The sequence below is a fragment of the Fusarium musae genome, chromosome 6 (assembly GCF_019915245.1).
Source record: "Fusarium musae strain F31 chromosome 6, whole genome shotgun sequence".
Lineage (NCBI taxonomy): Eukaryota > Fungi > Ascomycota > Sordariomycetes > Hypocreales > Nectriaceae > Fusarium > Fusarium musae.
In genome coordinates, this window is record NC_058392.1 from 4,019,364 (window position 1) to 4,040,414 (window position 21,051).

General features: G+C 48.9%; 8 protein-coding genes across 8 annotated transcripts; 4 read left to right on the plus strand and 4 right to left on the minus strand.

Moving 5' to 3' along the window:
- Nucleotides 1-283: 283 nt before the first annotated feature.
- Nucleotides 284-3,136, plus strand: J7337_009097 (uncharacterized protein; the record flags this gene model as incomplete). Its single annotated transcript, XM_044826698.1, has 1 exon — nucleotides 284-3,136. One exon carries the CDS (start codon nucleotides 284-286, stop codon nucleotides 3,134-3,136), a length of 2,853 nt encoding a protein of 950 aa, XP_044679615.1.
- Nucleotides 3,137-3,314: 178 nt separating this feature from the next.
- On the minus strand, nucleotides 3,315-4,296 carry J7337_009098 (uncharacterized protein; the record flags this gene model as incomplete). Its single annotated transcript, XM_044826699.1, has 2 exons — nucleotides 3,315-3,729; nucleotides 3,773-4,296. 2 exons carry the CDS (start codon nucleotides 4,294-4,296, stop codon nucleotides 3,315-3,317), a joined length of 939 nt encoding a protein of 312 aa, XP_044679616.1.
- Nucleotides 4,297-5,531: 1,235 nt separating this feature from the next.
- J7337_009099 (uncharacterized protein) lies at nucleotides 5,532-7,322 on the plus strand (the record flags this gene model as incomplete). Its single annotated transcript, XM_044826700.1, has 4 exons — nucleotides 5,532-5,699; nucleotides 5,747-6,224; nucleotides 6,285-6,729; nucleotides 6,782-7,322. 4 exons carry the CDS (start codon nucleotides 5,532-5,534, stop codon nucleotides 7,320-7,322), a joined length of 1,632 nt encoding a protein of 543 aa, XP_044679617.1.
- A 631-nt stretch (nucleotides 7,323-7,953) lies between these two features.
- J7337_009100 (uncharacterized protein) lies at nucleotides 7,954-9,095 on the minus strand (the record flags this gene model as incomplete). Its single annotated transcript, XM_044826701.1, has 2 exons — nucleotides 7,954-8,864; nucleotides 8,921-9,095. 2 exons carry the CDS (start codon nucleotides 9,093-9,095, stop codon nucleotides 7,954-7,956), a joined length of 1,086 nt encoding a protein of 361 aa, XP_044679618.1.
- A 1,254-nt stretch (nucleotides 9,096-10,349) lies between these two features.
- On the minus strand, nucleotides 10,350-11,531 carry J7337_009101 (uncharacterized protein; the record flags this gene model as incomplete). The annotated part of the gene is made up of 1 exon (XM_044826702.1): nucleotides 10,350-11,531. One exon carries the CDS (start codon nucleotides 11,529-11,531, stop codon nucleotides 10,350-10,352), a length of 1,182 nt encoding a protein of 393 aa, XP_044679619.1.
- Nucleotides 11,532-12,657: 1,126 nt separating this feature from the next.
- On the plus strand, nucleotides 12,658-14,624 carry J7337_009102 (uncharacterized protein; the record flags this gene model as incomplete). The annotated part of the gene is made up of 4 exons (XM_044826703.1): nucleotides 12,658-12,949; nucleotides 13,002-13,176; nucleotides 13,224-13,570; nucleotides 13,624-14,624. 4 exons carry the CDS (start codon nucleotides 12,658-12,660, stop codon nucleotides 14,622-14,624), a joined length of 1,815 nt encoding a protein of 604 aa, XP_044679620.1.
- A 266-nt stretch (nucleotides 14,625-14,890) lies between these two features.
- Nucleotides 14,891-16,477, minus strand: J7337_009103 (uncharacterized protein; the record flags this gene model as incomplete). Its single annotated transcript, XM_044826704.1, has 2 exons — nucleotides 14,891-16,153; nucleotides 16,205-16,477. The coding sequence occupies 2 exons, from the start codon at nucleotides 16,475-16,477 to the stop codon at nucleotides 14,891-14,893; spliced, it is 1,536 nt and encodes a 511-aa protein (XP_044679621.1).
- A 527-nt stretch (nucleotides 16,478-17,004) lies between these two features.
- On the plus strand, nucleotides 17,005-19,844 carry J7337_009104 (uncharacterized protein; the record flags this gene model as incomplete). The annotated part of the gene is made up of 4 exons (XM_044826705.1): nucleotides 17,005-17,278; nucleotides 17,329-18,139; nucleotides 18,189-18,580; nucleotides 18,634-19,844. The coding sequence occupies 4 exons, from the start codon at nucleotides 17,005-17,007 to the stop codon at nucleotides 19,842-19,844; spliced, it is 2,688 nt and encodes an 895-aa protein (XP_044679622.1).
- Nucleotides 19,845-21,051: the final 1,207 nt, after the last annotated feature.

A 21,051-nucleotide genomic window follows, 5' to 3' on the forward strand; every position in this document is an offset into this window, starting at 1 on the left:
ACAGGGATCTTGCTGTCCAAAGCTGGGAAACCCAGATGTCAATCAACGATTTGGCTGCACCCCACACGATCTGTTAGTTCCCGTGGCGGTCATAATGATGTCGACGACGTAGGTAAGTCGAGCTGGCCTTGCTTGGGGAAGATGTGAAGTGGTATATGAGAGCGGTGAACAGTCTCACTTGGTAGAGCTCATCATCAAACGCCCACGACTCAATAACAAAACAACATCTAATAATTCACTCTTGATACCCATACCCTAAAACAAACACTGCGCAACATTCACAATGAGTAGTCTGGGCGCAAAGATCAAGGACATCCTCCACTCCGATGACAAGGACACCACTACAGAAACATCTCACCATCCCCCAGGATCATTCCCCACAGAAGAAATGGAGCCCAGTGAAACACACCAAGGCTACTCCAAGGGATACGAGCACAACAAGCTTCACAAGGCCGATGACCCTCGAGGCCATGCACACAAGGACTCTGGTGTTGGCTTCACTGAGTCGAATGATCCTACCTCCTACAAGCCCTCCAACCAACCCATCTCCGAGCGACGCGACGATCCTCTAGACAGAACTACCGACACTACTACAACTGCTGGCACTACAACTGCTGGTACTGCTGCTACAGGTACTACAGCCGCTGGAGGTCTGGGTGACACCAGCAAAATCCCCGCTACTGAGAGCACCACTGGCGCTGCTGCACCCTCTACCCAGGATCATCCCTATTGGGGAGATCTTCCCAGCGGAGGCGTTCACAACACTGTCATCGGTCACGGCAGCCCTGAAGATGAGAACGCGCGTCACCGAACGGTTCACTCTGGTGCGACGGAACCAACACGATCGTCTGGTACTCTCGAGAGCGGAACATTCCTCCACCGAAACGATCGCGACACTACTTCCTCTACTACCAAACCCACCGATGTTCAGCGAACTACACAAGAGAACCCCAGCCAAACATCCGGCTCTCGCTTCAGTGAGGGACTAGCTGGTGCGGGAGCCGCTGGCGCTGGTGCATTGGGTGCTCACGAACTTAACAAGCGTCATCACGCAGATGATGACCAAACACAAACCAAAGCCGACCAAACCACCGACAAGACCCACGACGAACACAAGGGCCGATCATTCCCTCTTCTCGGCAAGGATCACAAGGAGAAGGAGACTCATCACAAGGACAAGGAGACGCACCACAAAGAGGACAAGCACGCCAAAGAGCCCAAGGAGAGCAAGCTCGGCGCTCTCTTCCATCGCAAGGATAAGACTGAGACGGAGGCCAAGGCCGAGCAGGAGGCTGATCAAGAGAGACATGGTCACTCAAAGCCTGCACTCGCTGCTGCTGGAGCCGCGTGGGGTGCCAACACTGCTGGAAAGGGTCATGATGATAAGACTCAGCGTAATGTGACTGATACTCGGGGTGCGACGCAGTATCCTGCTTCTGGACTTGACTCTACCAGGGATTACAGCACACAACCTACTGGTACTACCCAGCAGGATAGCCCCCAGCGAGGCGCTGGTCTTGCGACTGGTGCTGCTGCGGGTGTTGGAGCTGGCGTTTTGGCATCGCATTATGCTCAGCGTTCTGAGAACGACCGAACTGGCCCTACCGGAGCTGGTTACGACTCCCAGAGCTACAACCCTGCTGGCACTTCTACCAGAGACCCTACATCTCAAACATACCAGCAGGGCTCTCACGGCGATCATAGCCTCGCCAAGGGTACTGCCGCCGGTCTAGGCGCTGGCACACTTGCTTCGCACTCCGGCCAGCACTCTAGCTCTAACCAGCCTTCGACCCTTGGCTCCTCTTCAGCATACGGTGCCCAGCCAGATCAACCTGCCAACTACTCTCACAAGGATCCCGTTGGTCAGACTTCTCAGCATGGCTCTCATCGCAGCGCAGGACTCGCTGCTGGAGCTGCCGCTGGTTTTGGTGCTGGCGCTCTAGCTTCGCGATCTGGTCGTGAGCACGAGACTACTGGTCAATCAGGACTTGACTCTAACCGGGGGCTTGAGTCGCAGGGCAACCAGTCTGCTTATAGTTCTAGCGTCCCTACATCTCAGTACGAGCAGCATGATTCTCACCGTGGTACTGGCCTCGCTGCTGGTACCGCTGCTGGGCTTGGAGCTGGTGCCTTGGCTGCTCGATCTGGTCGTGATAATGAGTCTACAGGTCAATCAGGACTTGACTCCAGCAGAGGTCTCTCATCGCAGACTATTCAGCCTGGATACAGCTCTACCAACCCTACCTCCCAGCACCAGCAGGACAGCTCCCATCACGGCGCTGGTCTAGCCACTGGCACTGCCGCCGAACTTGGAGCTGGAGCCCTGGCTTCTCGATCCGGTCGCGACCACCACTCTGAGCAACCTACTGGCCTTGACTCCAACCGAGGTTTCGAGCCCCAGACTACTCAGCCTACTTCTACTTCTACCCGAGACCCTACCTCTCAGTCCTACCAGCAGGAGGGCTCTCACCGGGGTGCTGGACTCGCTACCGGTGCTGCTGCTGGCCTCGGCGCTGGAGCTCTTGCCTCGCATGAGTCTAACAAGCGTGACGAGGATAAGTACTTGAGTAACGAAGGTTCTCGGACTGCTCAGTCTGGTACTACTGGAACTACTGGTACTGGCGCTGGCTTCGGCACCTCTTCCTCTACCTTCGACAGCTCTCACCACGAACCCTCCCGAAAGTCCGAGCACTCCCAGCGCTCAACCAGCTCTCATCACTCCACCCTCGCCGAGAACGCCAACGCCGGAAAATACAATACCCTCGCATCCGGCACTCCTTCCGGCGTAGCCTACGACGACGACCTCTCCACCAGCCGCTCTTCCGAGCAGGCCACAGCTCAGAAGAAGGATGATAGTCACTTCGGCACCAAGGCAGCTGGTCTAGGAGCCGCTGCCGCCGGCGCTGGTACCGCAGCTGCTTTATCCCGCAACAAGGATGAGAAGCCTGTTGAGGACAAGATTCGCGAGGAACCTCAGACTGAGCGTAAGCTTGATCAGACTGAGTCGCATAGATCTATTACTGGTGCTGTTGCGCCGCAGGTTGGAATTAACAAGCCTGTTATTCACAAGTGTCAGAAGTGTGGTGAGGATAATGATATTAGCAAGTATTTTACTTCCAACTCTGGAAAGATTTAAGGATTGGGATGGTTGAGTATACGATTATGAGGCATGTTTGTAATCAGTTACATGGAGTTTAGTAATATCATGATTCTAATTTGTTTCACACTAAATCTGTTTATGCTTCCCTGTTCCTGTGGAGTTGTTCCAACATGGTGACATATTGGTAATTGGTCATCCAGTCGATGCATACTATCTACCAAGCCAGCTGTTCAGCACCCTTCCCGCAGGTCAAACTCGAGCAAAATTCCATATCATTCTCCGTCCCACGGAAAGCATCAGACGGAACATGCTGCGCTGGATTGATCTCCTTTCCAGCCGCCTTTTCCAACTGATAATGGCCATTCAAGATACCTCTAACGCGATGCTGAAAGTAGAGAGGACCTTGTTCCATCTTAGGATGCATCTCGCCATTGACAAACACGCCAGCATTGAGGTTCTTCTGTGCGTTATTACAGAGCCATTTATCCTCAGCCAAGATCCTCTTGAACATCGCATCAATAGTCTGGAAACCTTCGTCAGTTGCGTCCTTATGTCGGTAGACTTCGTATTCCATGGAGCAGTGGCCGGGTGAAGTAGGAACGCATCGCATCATGTAAAAGAAGTTGGGACTACAATGTTAGCTGCGTAAGGGAAATGTGAAAGACAACTTACGAGACTGTCATGCAAGCGTTGGGGAAGTAATAGTTGCTCACGATCCTGAGACCTTGTTCTTCCATCTCAGGTTTGGTGTTGGCAAAGTGCTCGATATTACCGCCCTTGGTATCGACTCGATATGCCGATAGATCAGCGACATCAGCTGCATCTGGATGTGCGGTCTTGCAGTGATAACATTCGTTGTAGTTATCAGCCAAAGTCTTCCAGTTGTAGTCACCGCTCATGCCCCAGGTATGATCAAACTGATAGTCCTCAAAATTGAAGCCCTCATGTCTAGCCATCTGATCAATGTTCTTGAACTCAGTCGAAAAGTCCTCAGGCTTGTTTGAAGCATCGAGGTTGACCCAGATAAAGCCATTGGCGTCAACATGAACTTGGACTGGCAGAAGACCGTTCTTTGTCTTGTCAAAGCCTTTCATGTCATCGTACCCCGGAGCTTTCGCTAGTTGACCATTGAGACCATATGACCAACCATGGTATCTGCAAGAGAGAATACTTGACTTTCCCTTATCTTCCGTCATGATAGGAAAAGCCCGATGTCTGCAAACATTATGAAACCCATTGATCTGCCCTTGCTTATTCTTCACAAGAAAGAACTGAAACCCTGCCTGCTCAAACCTGACCCACGAGCCTGGCTCGTTGAATCTGAGTTTATGTGTAGTGAGGATCCATTTCTTAGCAAAAATAGCCCGTCTTTCAAGTTCGTATACTTCTGGGGATCTATACCAAGAAGCGGGTAATGCCCGTGCAGTGGAAGTGGTGTCTTTGAGAAATGCGGGAACGGGATCTTTATGGGGTCGGGATTGTGAGAGATACCTCACTAGCAAGGATACGAGCGCGGCGAGGCCAGCGGCTGAGAAGAGGTAGTGCATGAAAGAGGGCGAAATGGATATGGACATGTTTGCAAGGGTTAGACAAGGTTAAGCGTTATGCTGTTGTTGTATTGGCGAGTCATGAGGGGGGTCTTTATGGGGTTGGTCTGAGAATATTCTATGTGGCTGACTTTATGTGATGTGCTATTTGACCATCTTGAACTCGAACTCTGGCCGTTGAGAAGAGTAGACCGGGGAGATCGATTCCGAGTCCGCCGTCAATTGGTTGTAGCGTGGGGACGGAGCCAGTTGTTGAAGACACGGGAAGAATCCGTGTTCGGTCCGTGTCCGACCTCGGGGGTGAGGCTTATCATGATAAACACAAAACTAACCCAAACCGAATGACAGTTCAACTACAGGCACTCCAAATAACAACAGGAAATATTGAGATTCATGAGTTCTTTGATGAGATATGCTGATAAGCTGAAGAGGAAAGCATGCTCCACGGAATACCAATTTTGAGACTCACCTCTGGACATTACTCTGTGAGACTGTGATAAAGGAATACCGTAGCCATCAACCATTCGATTACTATTACCAAATACATTTAAACAAACTTAGAAACCGTCCCTATAGAACAGTCTCGCCAAGGGCCATCCCAGTCACAATCCGCCCTAAACAAATACACTGAACCTAATCATCTTGGCCCAGATCACAACACCTCCCCCTATTGGTGCCCATATCTCCCCCGCCTTCGCTACCCTCTCAGTTTGTGGGGTAGCGCGTATCAATTTCCACTGAAGCTTGGATAGCCGAGCGGCCAAGCCTGGAGAATTATCATGGAGAATTAACTGATTCGTGTTTAAAAGAGACTTGCGTCTCCATGTTTGACGCAAGGTCTTGCATACTATCTTCTGTATCGTATGATTTGAGGCTTTGTTGCAATGTCGAATATTGAGATCCCTGCTGCTTCGGGCTCTGTTAAGGAGAGGAGTGATCGGGAGAAGGACGTCATGGCTGCTGATGATGTTTCGTATCATGTCAGCACTGTCAATGAACTTGGTAATGTTGTTGATCCCGTTTTGTCGGCTAAGATCAATCTTGTCAACGAGGTCAGTGCCCTGATAGATGATGGGAGTGGGTCATGCTGACTTTCAAGACCATCAACGAAATCGGATGGACCAATTTCCACCTCAAGCTATGCTGCCTCACGGGCTTCGGCTTCGCAGCTGACTCCCTCGTAGCATTCCTCCAGAGCGTTGTAGCCGGCCAAGCCTACCTTGAGATCGGCCATGGAGGCTATACTACCGGTTCAACTATGGCTCTGTACGCTGGGCTCCAGATGGGAGCTCTCTTCTGGGGCTTCGGCGCTGATATCATCGGTCGACGCATTGCCTTCAACACTACTCTCTTCATCGCTGCCATTGCTACCATCGTCGCAGGGGCTGGTCCCAGCTGGGTTGCCTTCTGTGTCTTTGTAGCCTTCCTTGGCTTTGGGGCTGGTGGTAATCTTATCTTGGATCCAACTGTCATGCTGGAGTTTGTTCCCGCGAAGCAGCAGTGGGTTATTACTGCTATGGCTGGGTGGTGGGGTGTTGGGCAGGCCAGTGCTGGGTTCATCGCCTGGGGCTTCTATTGTAAGCTACCTCCCCTGTTTGACCTCTGTGGGCTTAGTAGCTAACCCAAAATCTTCACAGCTCGAAACGATTGGACTTGCGTCGCTACAGTCGAGACATGTACATGGCAGAACAACAAATCATGGAGACTCATTATGTTCACTGGTGGCGCCCTCATGTTTGTCATGTCCGCCCTTCGTATTCTCATCATCCGACTCCCTGAGACTCCAAAGTTTCTGGTTACAAACGGCAAAGAGGAAGAGCTTATTGATATGCTTCAGAAGCTTGCCAGTACATATAAACGACCTTGTTCATTGACACTTGAGGGTCTTCAGGCTTGTGGCACAGCTCATACTCCCGAGCACGGTGGTAGCAAAGGGTTGGCTATTCGTGGCTTGGGCAAGAGTCTCGTTGGTCATGTCAAGGGACTGTTTTCGACCAAAAAATTGGCTCTGTCTACTTGCCTCATCTGGTTGTCTTGGACTTTGATCGGTCTTGGATATCCTCTTTTCTTCCTCTATCTTCCGTGAGTCCTACCGCGTCCAACATACCAAAGGAACCAAGACTAACAGATCCAGATCACTTCTCAGCAGCCGTCTTCCCGACTATCAGCCCTCCTTCACAGAGACCTGGCGTGATTACACCATCACCAACATCTGTGCCATCTTCGGTCCCCTCATCGCCGCTGGTCTCTCTGAAGTGAGCTTTCTTGGACGACGATACACAATGGCTATTGGAGCTGTGATCACTGCTGTCTTCTTCTTCTGCTACACCATTATCAAGACTCCAGCCCAGAATCTTGCCATCAGCAGCTGCATCTGTATGTTCATCCTATGCTTCATGTTATTCGTCCTAACAAGCTCAGCTGTTTGTATCAACCTCTACTATGGTACACTCTACGCGTACACTGCTGAGGTGTTCCCGTCTGAGCACCGAGCTACGGGCAATGGTATCGCAGTCTCTCTGAACCGTATCATGGGTCTTCTTTCTGCTGTCATTGCGGTGACTGCTGATACTACCACTATAGCCCCCTTGTACATCTCAGGTGCTTTGTTCTTTGTCATGGCTATCGTTTCTGTCATCCTGCCATTCGAACCATATGGTCGAAGTGCATCCTAGGGAGTGGAGGGTCGCAAGCTATCATGAGAGGTTCAAACCTCGAGTGCCCATTGTGTCAGTGTATTATTCAGCAGCAGCAGTAGTCAATAGTATTATGTATCATATGAACTGTTTTACTATGCCTTGCCTCTCAAAATTGATTCATGTCCCACCAGTCCATGTTCATACTAAAATTCTCTCCCATCGGCCCGAGATTCTCCCAAGGTCCCCAGGCCAAATCATGCGTAGTCACATGTTCATTACTAACCCCATGCTGTTCCGTGATCGTCCAATTCTCTAATGTCTCTTGTGGGTTCGTATCTGTCCTTTCAGACACCCAAGCTGGAGGTGACGCGTATTGAGCTGTTGATTCTCGCATATCTGTTGGCGGTGAACTTGTCCCGGACCTTGGTAGGCCGTCTTCGTCTTGGGTAGCTGCATGCCCTCCCCAAACATCTCGGCCGTGAACACTTTGATCATGGTAGTTGGGAAATTGTGGTGCTGCGACGTCGAGTAAGACCCAGATGAGTGATGTCCTGACAACGGCTGGTGATGATTTGTCAGTCGCCATTTGGGTTGATCGATCAGTCGATTCGATGAATTGATCCAGAGTATGCTCCTGAAATGTATGTTAGTGGTCGGTAGAATGCATTCAAGTTGGAGGACATACAATTGTCTTGCATACTGGCCAGCATGTCGCCATCTCCCTCACAAGATTCCTGCAAACTTCCAGGTTTCTCACAGAAGAGGCCTGCAATTGACTATCATTCGTCCTTGTCCAGTATAAATGCAATGTACTGGCAATGGCCGCTGCCTGGGCAAAGAAAGGATCGGCCAGTCGAAGGCTCTTCTCCTCTGCTGTTCGAATCAACCTCGAGACCCAAGTACAATGTCTCAAAGCCTTCAGGTACGATGCTCTCCAGAATGAGTCACCTCCAAGTCTACTCTTTGGCGTTTCAGCCATGACCGTATACAGAGATGGGTGATTGAGAACGCAGTGAATGGTATGGTAGGTCATCTGCACCCTGAGCCATGGTAACCAATCCATGCGGTTATTCTCTACCTCCAAAGGAGAAATCTCCGGGAACTTTGTTGCGTTATAGCTCAGAGAGATCGGCCAGATCATTTCAACCTCTAGCAGCCGCGAACAAAGTCTGGTGTAGTCGGAGTCCGGATGCCAAGGACGTTTGGCTAGGCCTTCAAAGCACTTGGCGACGTAGAGTCTGACATCACTCCAGAGCTCGCAAATCTTTAGGGACTGAGACCAAACGTCAACGAGAGTCTCCCTTAAGCCAGAGTCGGTGGCTTTTGGAGCCGGAATGCAGCTTCCTAGAGAATCTCGGGTCTCGACCGTGAGCATTTGAGGTGCGTCGATACTGGTTGGTATGGAAGGCAATAGGACTGGCCTGCCGCAGGAAGAGCTAAGGCACTGAATACTCCAGAATAGTCGTGATTTATCCTGCGAGACTGCTGAGCTACTTGGGTTACGTTCGCTGCCCGGAAGGAGGTGGACCATGTTCTGAACCGTTGCTATGTCGAAGCCAGCCATGGGGATGTTGCCCACTTCTACAGTGTTAGTGAATGACAATGCCATTATGAGAAAGTGAAAATGAACATACCTATGAAGTTGTAGTATGCTAACAGGCACAGCGCCTGAGCACATCTGATGGTCACTCTGCCCTCTGCAACTTTGAGCATGGCACCTCTCCGTGCAATTTTGTTGTAAGAGTCAGGGCTTTGAAGGTTATCCATAGGAATATCTTCCGTGTTGTAAATCATACTTAGAGCCAACATGGCATAGATCAGTTCCTCGGATGTATCGGAAGGTAGCAACGGGCGCTCGCCAAAAAGCCAAAGAGGTTGCCGATGAATATGGCGAAAGTAAAAGTCAATGGCTCTTGTGGTTACTTCCGTTGGTGTTGACGATCTGTCTTTCATTAGCACTTATAAAGATAGTGGGTGGGGAAGAACTGACATTAATGGAAGGGTCGTGTGAGGCGAGGTTGATGAAAATGATGGTATACGGTTATTTCTATCTGACGTGGAGGTTGGTGTAGTTTCTTGCATTGACGAGGGACTATATATCATCAGTTCATATGACCTCGCTGCACGAGGTAGAGTGCTTTTTAACATACACAACTCTGCTTATTAAGTTGTCCAACTTATTCTCTAGTTGCTCAAGTCGGCTGGACTGCAACTCTTAGTAAGGAGTATGAGATATTCAGACGCGTAGCCTTACCATGTGGTTTTCCAGCCTAGCCGTGGTAGCCTCACTGATAGGATTGGCCTCGGTGAAAGAGCATTGCTGACGAAGACGTGTACATGCTGAACATCGCGGTCTTTCACCTGGACAACGGATCTTCTTGCGACTGTAACCTCATCAGCAATCATAACTGCCGCGTCAACAATGATAAATGTACCGGCAATTATCACAAGCCTGAGCAACGCGTCTATACTGCCTTGATCGTGGGGCACTCATCCTGTGAGTTACTGATGTAATTGGTATGGCTTGTGGTGAGATTGGAGAGCGGTTGGTGGCATTCAGAGCCGGTGCAGATTATGTATGCTACGCGTCTGGCTACTGAGCCTGGGGCTTGAGTCAAAAGTGCGGGGGTGAAGAAAGCCACTGAGCGCAGGGAGGAGCACCACTGGCTCGGCCTGCTTAAAATTCCGGGTCTTGTCTTACCGGACACTTAATTTTGCGATAAGAGACGTGGCTTGCAACAGCGAATGCCTTGTTTCTAATGGGCACAATTGAGGGAAGTAAGTATGATACGCGGTAAACTCTCTCGTGAGACTATCTTATTTTTCGGGGGTTTTATTCTTTCTATCAAGTCTGTACAACGGGCGACGTTGTTCTGGGTGTTGTCTATTATTTCAATGCGCAGGGACTAAGTTATCAGGTTTTTAAGCGATAGCAACAATTTGCGTTAGATGATCATTAATTAGATAGCTTAAGTTATTATATATTTCACAGTCATATGGTGGAAATTAGAATATTTAAAGTTTATAGTGATATTTTATAAATCCCGTCTAAATGCTATACTTCTACAACTTGCTGTCTGCCCCTACCCTAGGGATGCCAAAGTTGGAGATATCCTCCTTTGTCTCACCATCTATCGCAAGCTCCGCCAAAACACGTCCAATCGCTGGAGCAAATTTAAACGCATGACCTCCACCCAAACCGACAATAACATTGGGATGATTCTTTAAAGGGCTGATAACAAATTGACGATCAGGTGTGATAGCGTATTGACAAGTTACTGTTCGAATGGCCTGGCCCTTGTCAGGTATCAGACTGCCCATAAAAGAAGTCAATTCGTTGAATAGATCATCAGATGGGACAAAGGTGCGTTCTCCAGGTGTCATGAAGTTGTTGGATGTATCGCGGCCTGCCTTGATTGTTGGCTCGCCGTAACTGGGGAATCCGTAGAAATATCTGTTGCCAGCCCAGATCCATACAGGAAACTTGGTATCATCGAATGGCGTCACATCAGCTGGCTTGTAGTATGTGACCTGTTCTTGCATGATTTGGAGCGGGATGTTTGTGCCAAGGGGAGTGATGAGCTTATTGGTCCACGCGTCGCAAGCCAAGATAACCTTTTCGGCTTGGAACTGTCCTCGAGATGTCTTGATTGTCATGCCCTTGCCGTTGGATTCTGGGATCAACGCATCCACGCGTGTCTTTTCCTTCAAAACAGCACCGTTGGCACGAGCTTGGTACTGCATTGCCGCCACAGACTTGGAAGCATGCACGATTCCTGAGTCTGCAGTGTAGATCGTCTGAACTCCTTCCGCAATGTCAAAAGAAGGCCAACGCTTCTTGACTTCTTGAGAGCTGAGGACCTCATACGGAATATTATTCGCGTCCAGACTCTTCATGAATTCAGAAGCACTCATGCTCTTCTCGAATTTATTCAGAGATGCTCCGTCATCGGCCAGTTTGGGGAAGAAGACAACGCCGCCAGTGATTGTGAGCATTTGGAGACCACTTCGACGTTCCAGCTCAGCCCAGTCTTTGTAAGCTGCACGGGCTAGAGCTACATAGTCTGGTGATCCGTAGGATGTCCTGACGATCCGGGACGTATCGTGCGAAGATCCGTAGATGTTACCAAAGTCATATTGCTCGAAACCGATAACAGTAGCTCCTTTGATGGCGGCGTGATAGGCCGCTGCGCTGCCAAGAGCGCCGAGGCCAACTACGGCCACTTGGAAGTTGCTGGTTGACATTGCAGGGACTCTGACAAGAGAACTGTATTAAGAGATAATTCAAAGGATATTGAGGGATAAAAGAAGTTGAATTGGCCTACTAATCTCATACTCTCGTCACAACGACCTCCCTTATAATCGCGTCTAGGCCGATATAGCATGAACCTTATCTTATCTTATCATGCCAGTTCCCCGAGTTTGCCGGGTATATCAGGTCATGAGATAAGTTGGTTGCCAGTATCCGTACCCACTTGAGCTTTTACGGATTTTCCGTCCCCACCGCGGATTCTCACGGATTCTTCAACCGAGACCATGCTGCGAGTCTGGGCCAGCAGGACAAGACATCTGTTAGTAATAAGTCCGGGCCTATCACCAATACAGAGGAGATCCAGCGTCTATCGCGAGAAGATACCTCTGCACGTTTGACATATATTTCGCTGCCTTTGGGACATGATGAAAAATAACCACATAATAAGTCATCCATTCAGCTGTTGGGAGAACTACCCTAAACTAGTTGGTCTTTTCATTGATTCGCCTCTACACGTCCCCAGGTGATTCCTTGCGGGAATGGTCTTTGAACGCAGTCAACCGGGCAGCATGTTCGACCTCATGAGACCCTCGCATTAATAATATAGATGGCAAGAGACGCTCTTTTCGTCTCAACCTCCCTCGAAGGGACACATGAGCCGATAAATCTCCCGATGGATTGCGGCAGTGGCACTCTCTGGATATAAAGCGGTAATAAGAGCTTACACATGCTTGGCGGCAAGGGCACCTTGGGGGGCAAAGAGCGGCAGCAACACCAGGCGTTACACAGCGGCAGCGATACAATTGGGCGCCGTGGTTTGATGTATCCTTGAGGGTAAAGAGGGGTTAAAAGGTTACACGATGACGAGCCGAGGGGGCAGCCGAGGGAGGCTAACACTTATCCTATCTGCTTTTCAGAAGAGTTGTCTCGTAAATACTCCAGCTTCAACCCAGTCACAAGTGTTCTCATTCTTACATAAAACCGCATTCACAGTTATTGCTCAATTGAAGATACCAACTATCCCAATATTCTACAGCTGTTCCCTTGTCAAGCGCTTTCATCATGGGGATAAACTCATCGAACCCAGCTCATGAGCCCGCGACTATCCCATCACAAACAATGGATAAGACACCAGTCTTGGGCCAAAAGCCCACTGCAGACAAAGTGGTAAACGGATCCACCGCCCATGCAAATGGGACCCCTGAAGCATTCACTTGCAAGGATGCTCCGGTCGAAAACCAACGTCCTCTCAAAGTCCGCGTGATTGGCGCTGGGTATTCAGGCGTCTATCTCGGCATCAGAATCCCCCAGCGTCTGCGCAACATTGATCTTAAGATCTATGAGAAGAATGAAGGTGTTGGAGGAACGTGGTGGGAGAACCGATATCCAGGCTGTGCCTGCGATATCCCATGTAAGCAGGAAACATTGGCTCGATTGCACTCAGTATTAACATCTAGTCGCAGCTCATTCCTATCAGTACACCTTTGCCCCAAACAAGGCTTGGTCAGGGTTTTATGCTCCATCACACGAAATTTGCGCCTACATTGATGGCGTGGCTGAGAAGTACGGTGCCAAGCGCTTCATTCATCTCGGACACAGAGTAACCAGCGCAACTTGGAACGATACCGCCAAGAGATGGTATGTCTTGCCTTCATATACCTCGACTAAATGCTGACATCATCTAGGCACGTCACAGTTGAGACCAACGCAGGGGAGACCTTCTCCGAGGAAGTAGACGTCGTTATTGCAGCGAGAGGTAATCTCAACACCATCTCTTGGCCTGACATTCCTGGCCTCGATACCTTCAAAGGCAAGAAGATGCACTCGGCAGCTTGGGACCAGGAATATGACTTTAAGAACAAGAATATTGGTGTCATCGGCGGCGGTTCGAGTTCGATACAGATCGTGCCGGAGTTGCAAAAGGTTGAGGGTGCCAAGTTGAACTGCTTCGTGCGTAGTAAGGTCTGGATATCGAACCGCTTTGGCGATGTGACGATGAAGCAATTGGGATGGGATCCTTCTGACATTGAATGTGAGTCTTCAAGACCGATTTGAGTTGAACTGCATCGTCTAATATGTTAACAGTCTCGGCCGCTCGTCTGGCAGAATTTATCAAGAGTGACGACGAGTATCTCCGCTTTCGCAAGCGTATCGAGGACGACGGCAACTTGGTCCATCTTTCAACCCTCAAAGGCTCAGACATGCAGAAAGAGTTTGTGTCTATGTTCTCAAAGATCACGAATGATGTCCTAGCTTCACGACCTGACCTTCTCGAATCGTTCTCGCCAACCTTTGGTGTTGGATGTCGGCGCCTGACACCGGGACCAGGCTATCTCGAGGCACTGTCCCAGCCCAACGTCAACTTCATCACGCAGGGCATCGAGAGCATCAACGAGAAGGGACTGAAGCTCACAGGACCCGAGGGCCGACAAATCGATGTTGACGTACTGGTCTGCGCAACGGGCTTTCAGACAAACTACACCCCGCCTTTCCCCGTCGTCGGCAAACAAGGAATAACGTTGAAGGAGAAGTTTGATCCATTCCCTGCGACGTATCTGACTATGACGGTGGATGGCTTCCCAAACTACTTCATGATGCTCGGACCAAACTCAGCCATCGGCGCCGGCTCCTTGACTTGTCTGCTTGAAGCAGAGGGCGATTACATCGTCAAGTGCATCCGCAAGCTTCAGAAGGAAGATTACATAACCATGGAGCCCAAAGCATCACGCGTCCAAGACTTTGCAGACTACATTGGGGAGTATTTCAAGAAGACTGTCTACATGGATGATTGCAAGTCATGGTACAAGATTGGAGGCGGACATGGCGATAAGATCTCTGCTCTGTGGCCGGGAAGTGTCATGCATGCACTAGAAGCGTTGAGGGCACCAAGATGGGAGGACTTTGAGTTTGAAGAGATGCATGAGAATAGACTTAGATGGTTGGGCAATGGGTGGAGCATGTGTATTATGGAGGAGGAGGAGCAGGGTGACCCGAGTTGGTACGTCAACCCTGATGTAGTGGATGTGCCACCGGAAGGGAAGCCAGAGAGGGATCCAAAGTACCTGGCAAGGCCATTCTCTTACTGATAGAGTTGCCTTTTTCTTAATAAATTTCCGTCTTCATTGTCAATAAGAGAGTTGCAAATAAATACGCCTTTGCCCAAAAAATGATTTTTTTTAACATCCAACTTGTAGTCTGAAGGTTTACGAGGAGAATACTGAAATAACCATAAACCTTCTTGGACTAAGGAAGTCGTCTGCCAACGTGATTTGTAGTTGAGATTTGTGGCTCTGAGCTTATTCCGGCAGAGAGAACCTAGTCGTCTATCAACTCTATATCCGTGCTTTTCATCTCAGTCAACCATTGAGTCATTGTATAGTTTCTCCAGTGGTCCTACAACGCATTGATAAAACTCTGCTCTGAAGTCCTTCCTTGTGAAATCCGGAGGCGAATGGAAGCCACAGCGTAGACATCGGTCTACCACGGCGTTCCACTCAAGTGCATTGTTGAGTGCGACAGCCTTTGAAAGTCTCTCCGCAGTGTTGAAGTCCGTCAATTCCTCCGTGATCCTATGGTCGTCAACTTCTTCCTGTGCCTCTAGTGTTGATACAGTGGAGAGTTCAACCAAAGTCGCCCCGAGTCGAAATATTGCTTCATTTCGAATGACCATCTGGCGAGTAGTAGTCTTGTTAGGTTGAGGTCCTTTAGTGATGGCAGACGAGGGGAAATTCTGCATGACGAAGGTGCAGTCTTTGAAAGACATCTTTGAGTTCTTTGGCAAGATATGTATATCGTCAGTGGACCACCAGTCTCCCAGCCACGAAGTTGCATGTAGTTGAAGAAGGGAGGAAGCTAGCAGGAGGGCCAACTCGTATCTGTCGGTTACAGCGCTGCCAAAGGTATAGTGCGTACCCAGTTGACCCTTGTTCGAGAGCAAATTGTAAAGAGTGATTGTGTTCCTCGACCGGTCTGAAGCAAGAAGTCGCCCCGGAAAATAAATGTAATGCTTGTGCTCTTCCTGAGGTATATATCCTATGCAATGAACTGCAAGCTGGCAGGAAGGTTGCGTGAGCTCTTTGCAGAGATCCTTGATATGCTTCTCCACCTTGAGATTAGGTGAAGCAATTGTACTTAATGAGGCGAAAGCAACACCTCCGGAAGATCGAGGGAGATTCCCTGGGAGATTGTCACTCTCAACTGCTTCAAACTCTGCATTCTTCCAGACCTCACTTTCAACAGCTTGCCCGTTATCGCCTGTTTGAGGCATATTGAACGACAACTTGAATCTATGAGATCCCTTCTTTCCAATTGCTCGATCTTCGAGCTGGAAATGAGTCAGGTGAGAATTCACACAGCAACAGAGCCATCCTGAACAAAGGGCGCTGTGTAGACTCATAGCCGCCTGCCTGATAGAGTCCCAGTAACTTAGATCTGCCTTCTTCGGCTGAGAAGGTGCTGTTTGTGCTTGTGTCAATATCCCCGGTGTCATTTGCTCCAGCTTTGTGTTGTACTTTTCGATATCTTCGAGTAGTTGCTTATGCTTGCTGTGTTTTATGCATTTCTTGATCTTATGCCATGTTTTCTGGTTTTCGTATTCCGTCTTCTCGTACCATTTCTAGGATAACTGTCAGTGAGTCTATCATACGATATACCTGCCAATTCTTACTTGTTGCTTGCCCATGCCTACTACTTTACCCAACTTTTCAAGCTTCTCCTGGATCTGTTTTATTATCTCGGTGTATGCATAATAGCGATGCCCAAGCTTATCTCTGAGGCTCCTCTCTAGCCCTTGAGTTAATGCCTTCTCCCAATCGTCCTTAGTAGTCTTGTCCAAAAGGTCTTCTAGGTCCTCATCTTCAACTAGACCTCTCAACAGCACACTGCAAGAGTGTCGGAATCGTGAATGCTCAGCATGCAGCGATACGATAAGATCATTCATGGCGATCTTATGATGCAGGAGTACCTGTGCATCATTCTCGTAGAACTTTAGTCCTTTGACAACAATTGGTATTCTATGTATGGTTGTTAGCATTGTCGGAGGCGCTTTTCTAGGATACTTGCACTCCAATAATAAGTCCTACTACTTCGAATCCAGACATTTTTATAGGCCTCTTGTAGCCCACAAAGGCCTTTAGCAGAGAAATTGATACTTATTCCGTCGTTGATAAGAAGAAGATGGGATGAGGTGAAATTTTATGTGAGCTTCGTCAGCGTCTGATTATGATTGCCGGGGGGTTGAAAGACGAATCAGTGGCTTTCAATTGAGAAGGTGGAAGCGCTGTGGCGCCCTGCAGTCTCCCGTGGCACAGAATGATTGGTGTTGGGAAGCTGTCTGTTGGTTCCAACATTGATCACTTGCATATGTTGCCACACCTGGCGATTGCAGTCAACCCCTCTCTCTATGAGTAACTTCCAGGGCTTGAGGCATTTGATTTCACTCAGGCTTCTGCCGTGTCTTTCGAAGAAATGGCTACTATCAGCGATTGTTATATCCAATGCTCTAAGTCATTCAGCCGTCTGATCCAGAGCCTTGGTACATCGACTCGTGATGCTAATGACCGAATACCTCTCAAAGGTATCGCCAATGAATACTCACGTTTCGATGTATGGGCCGGAAGTGTCGGGGCAAAGCATACCCCCAACAAGCGAATCTCACTTGACTATCGCCTCAGAGATTCTAGCTTTTATGCTGCCCGAGTTGTAGATATATTGCAGCGCCTTGATAGTACTCTTAAAACTGGTACGTCTATCCTATTGCTCCTCTAATACTTCTCAACTAATAATTGGTAGCCGAAGATCTCATAATTGGCAAACGGTCATTGGTCGAAGCAGCTCAGCCCAAGTTCGACCGACAACGAGACAATGACTCAGACGGATCGTCTGTATCTTCGTCAGCCGAAAGCTCTAGCTCTGACGAAGCGGATATGCTGACTCCTGAGCGTCAAGTTGCTGCATTATATCAGTCGATCACAAATTCAGTCAGCCATCTGTACTCGCTTGCAATGGTCATCAGACAGCCAGTAGCAACAGACAGATTATCCAGAGCGTCCAAGATCACAGTCGATCATTTCGTTTCGTTTGATCAACGCCATGTCGACGAATGCTTTCCTGACGCTTCCCTGGTGCTGAAGAAGCGGCTTGCTAAGGCAATTACTCGTCGCCGCCAGCTGCTCATATATAACGAGCAACACTACCGGAAATCCTCAGAGCCTCAACCGTTAGATGAAAGAACAGCCGCAGGTCATATCACTCAGGATGAGCCCGGGGAAAAAGCTGAACAGGAAATGCCACCCCCTCCGGTTGCCTCACACTCAATAAGGAATCTGGTCAGAGACACCCCAAGCTATGCCCCTACCATCTCCAAAGGAAGCCTACTGGCGAGTACCGAAGCGACCAAATTCATTCCTCCAGTCGATATGAGAGAGGAACCAGATATTCAGTCAGAATCTGGGACTATTACGACGTTTGGATTCACTGGTAAGGACGGTGTAGGGATCCGAGTACCTCCTCGCCCCCAGGATGACAATGGAGAAGCGCTCGAACAGTTCCTGTGTCCCCTCTGCTATCATCTAATTGAAGTGAAAGGCGAGAGAGCATGGACGTTAGTTAATCTTTCAAAACTCTTTTATGGGATTACTAACGTGGTACAGGAGGCACGTGTTCCGCGATCTTGAAGCATATGTGTGCACTTTCGATAACTGCGAAACACCTGATATCTTGTTCGAAACCCGCCAGGATTGGCTCAGACACGAGCTCGAGAATCATCGAAGAGAATGGCACTGTAACGACCCGAAACACAAACCACACAACAGTGAGCCGGAGTTCATGGAACATATGAAATCCCTCCATGAGCTACAACTTCCAGGTCCCCAGCTCCTGTCTCTTGCCAAGTTGTGTGAGCGATCTAGCTCGCTTGAGGTGGTACCTTGCCCTTTGTGCCGAGATGGATACCATGATGTTGTAAATGGATTCGAGTGCTATAAGCCATCGTGGGTCATTCGACAAGTTGCTGATCATAGTTGTCCAGAATCGCTTGACAGTGGTAAATATCTAGAATTCTACATTCAGTGATGACACTAAGCTAATATGCCCTAGAGAAGTCAGATATAACCAAGCTCCCCGCAAGAGACTTCAACAAGATCACAGACAACATCCCGACAAGTGTGACTCGGTGGCTAACTTCGCTACCCAACGACTTTGCAACGGATGACAATCCGACCACAGATTCTATCGAAAAGCCGTACCAAGATCATCCTACCATAAGACAAAGGGGACCTTGTTTCATCCTTTTTAATGATTTGAAGCGCCACATCGGTCAGCACATGGAGCGACTAGCCTTGTTTGCACTCAATAGATCCAAGTTGATGCCCGATGATGGAATGTCAGTTCATACGGAGGATGCAGTGGCGAGATCCGAGACAAGCTTCGAGTCATTGAAGTCTGCCAACAGTATAGAAGGCTATGGACATCGGGATCATGGAAAAGATGCAGCAGATGTCGCATCAAACATGAATCTCACACCTGTTGACTTGGCGAGATACGAGGCTCGGTACCACTGGTACCTCTACGACATACTGAACCATGGTCATGTGGAACTTGAAGAAACCCAACGACTTATTAGAGAGACGCTCACCGAGAGCATGTTCGAAGACCCAGGGCCGATAGGTCACGAGTCTATCAGCAAGCCACATCTCTTCTCACCAGAAGGCAGCCTGAAAGATATCGTCACGATGGAGCCAGTACTTTCGGCCATTTTCAACGCAGGAGAGGCACCAAATCGTATTGAACCCGAGACTTTCAAATACACAGTCATTTACACGGTAGCGCTTGGCAAGAAGCTATTTTCCATCTTAGTTATGAGCGGTCTGGAAGGGGAGAGACTATGGCATGCCATGCACTTTTTCAACAAAAACAACATCTGCGATAAAGACTTGCCACTGGAGGAATCGGATCTCAGAGACTTGTCAAAGTATCTGTACGAACTTGACAGTCAACACGATACTGGAGCATCAGGCATTGATGATCTTCGGGGAAAGAAGCCAAGAAACCTATGGAGTTCGGAAATTATCGACAACTTTTGTAACCACCATCAATGGAAGTTCTGCGCGCCTGTCTTTTCTACTGGAGGGAACCCTGAAGTGAGGCACGAAAATGAAAAGTGTATTTTCCCTTTCACAGAAAAGTGCACCAAGACGGACGGAGTCTCCTATGGACAGGCAATCAAATACAAGATTCACCGGCGCCATCTTATATCAAATGACATGGTGAGTCAGGAACCTGACCCAGAATCCTTGTGTTTTTCATAGAGACTAATAACTGAGACTCATAAGACTCAAAACCCAGTTTACGTCACTGTGACACGTCTGTCCTTCGAGCCAACGTGGCAGAGAGAATTGGACAAGCTGAAGAGGATTCAGGCACTAAACCAAAGGCACATTGTCAAACTCATTGCTACGTTCCGTCGAGGGGAACAAAAGTTTTATTTCATTTCGGAATCATCTGATGGCGGGAACCTGAGAGACTTCTGGAAGACATTCCCACGAGTTTTGACTGCTAACTTGGTAAGGTCTGTGACCGAACAACTTTATGGGTTAGTGTATGCTTCTTTCGAAGTAGCGCTGACGACTGCACTCATCGAAGGTGGTACACTTAGCAATGGTGATTTGAACCCAGAAAACATACTCTGGTTCAAAGAGGGGAGTGGAGTGGAACACAAAATTGGAACCATGAAGACCTGTCACCAGTCGGCTGCTACCGCATTCGTATCAGAACTTTCCCTATCAAACGAACTGTATACGGCATCCAAACAAGGCAGCGATATCTGGGACCTGGTGTTCCCTAGAGATGATATATGGGCCATGGGGTGCATTACTCTGGAGTTTATCATCTGGCTTTTATACGGCTGTGCAGGTCTTAACAAATTCCACCAAGATATTGAGTCAGGATTTCCCGAGCGGGACTTTAGCCGGCGTTTTTGGCAGTCCAGTTCTAATGGAAGTAGGGTTCACCCTGTTGTGCTAAAGTGGATGAACCACATCGCCAGAGACCCCGTATGCCGAGTAGGACAAACCGCTCTGGGCGACCTCTTGAAGCTCGCTAGGGATCGCCTGCTCGTGGTTAATGTGGATATTAGGCCTATGATAGGTTCTATAGCCATAAAAGATGACATCAGTCCGGCTCGCGAAGAATTCGGTAATGAGCAACCCATTGATAACCAAAACAGGCTCCAGAAACTGACATATGATTCTGTAGTCCAGATGACACCTGAGCTCTGGAACAAACACCGGGGGCATATTACGAGATTATACGTTCAGGAGAATAAACGGATTGACGAAATCAAAGAGATAATGAAAACGGGCAACAACCTGTTTGCCTCGACGCGCGAGTATCAACAGCAACTTGACAAGTGGCTATTTGGGAAAGGTCATCTGAGTCTGGGCAGACGAGCATTGGAGCGACCAGACGCAAGGCTGTGGCACTCGGAATCAATCAGGCAGTATCGGGCACGACCGA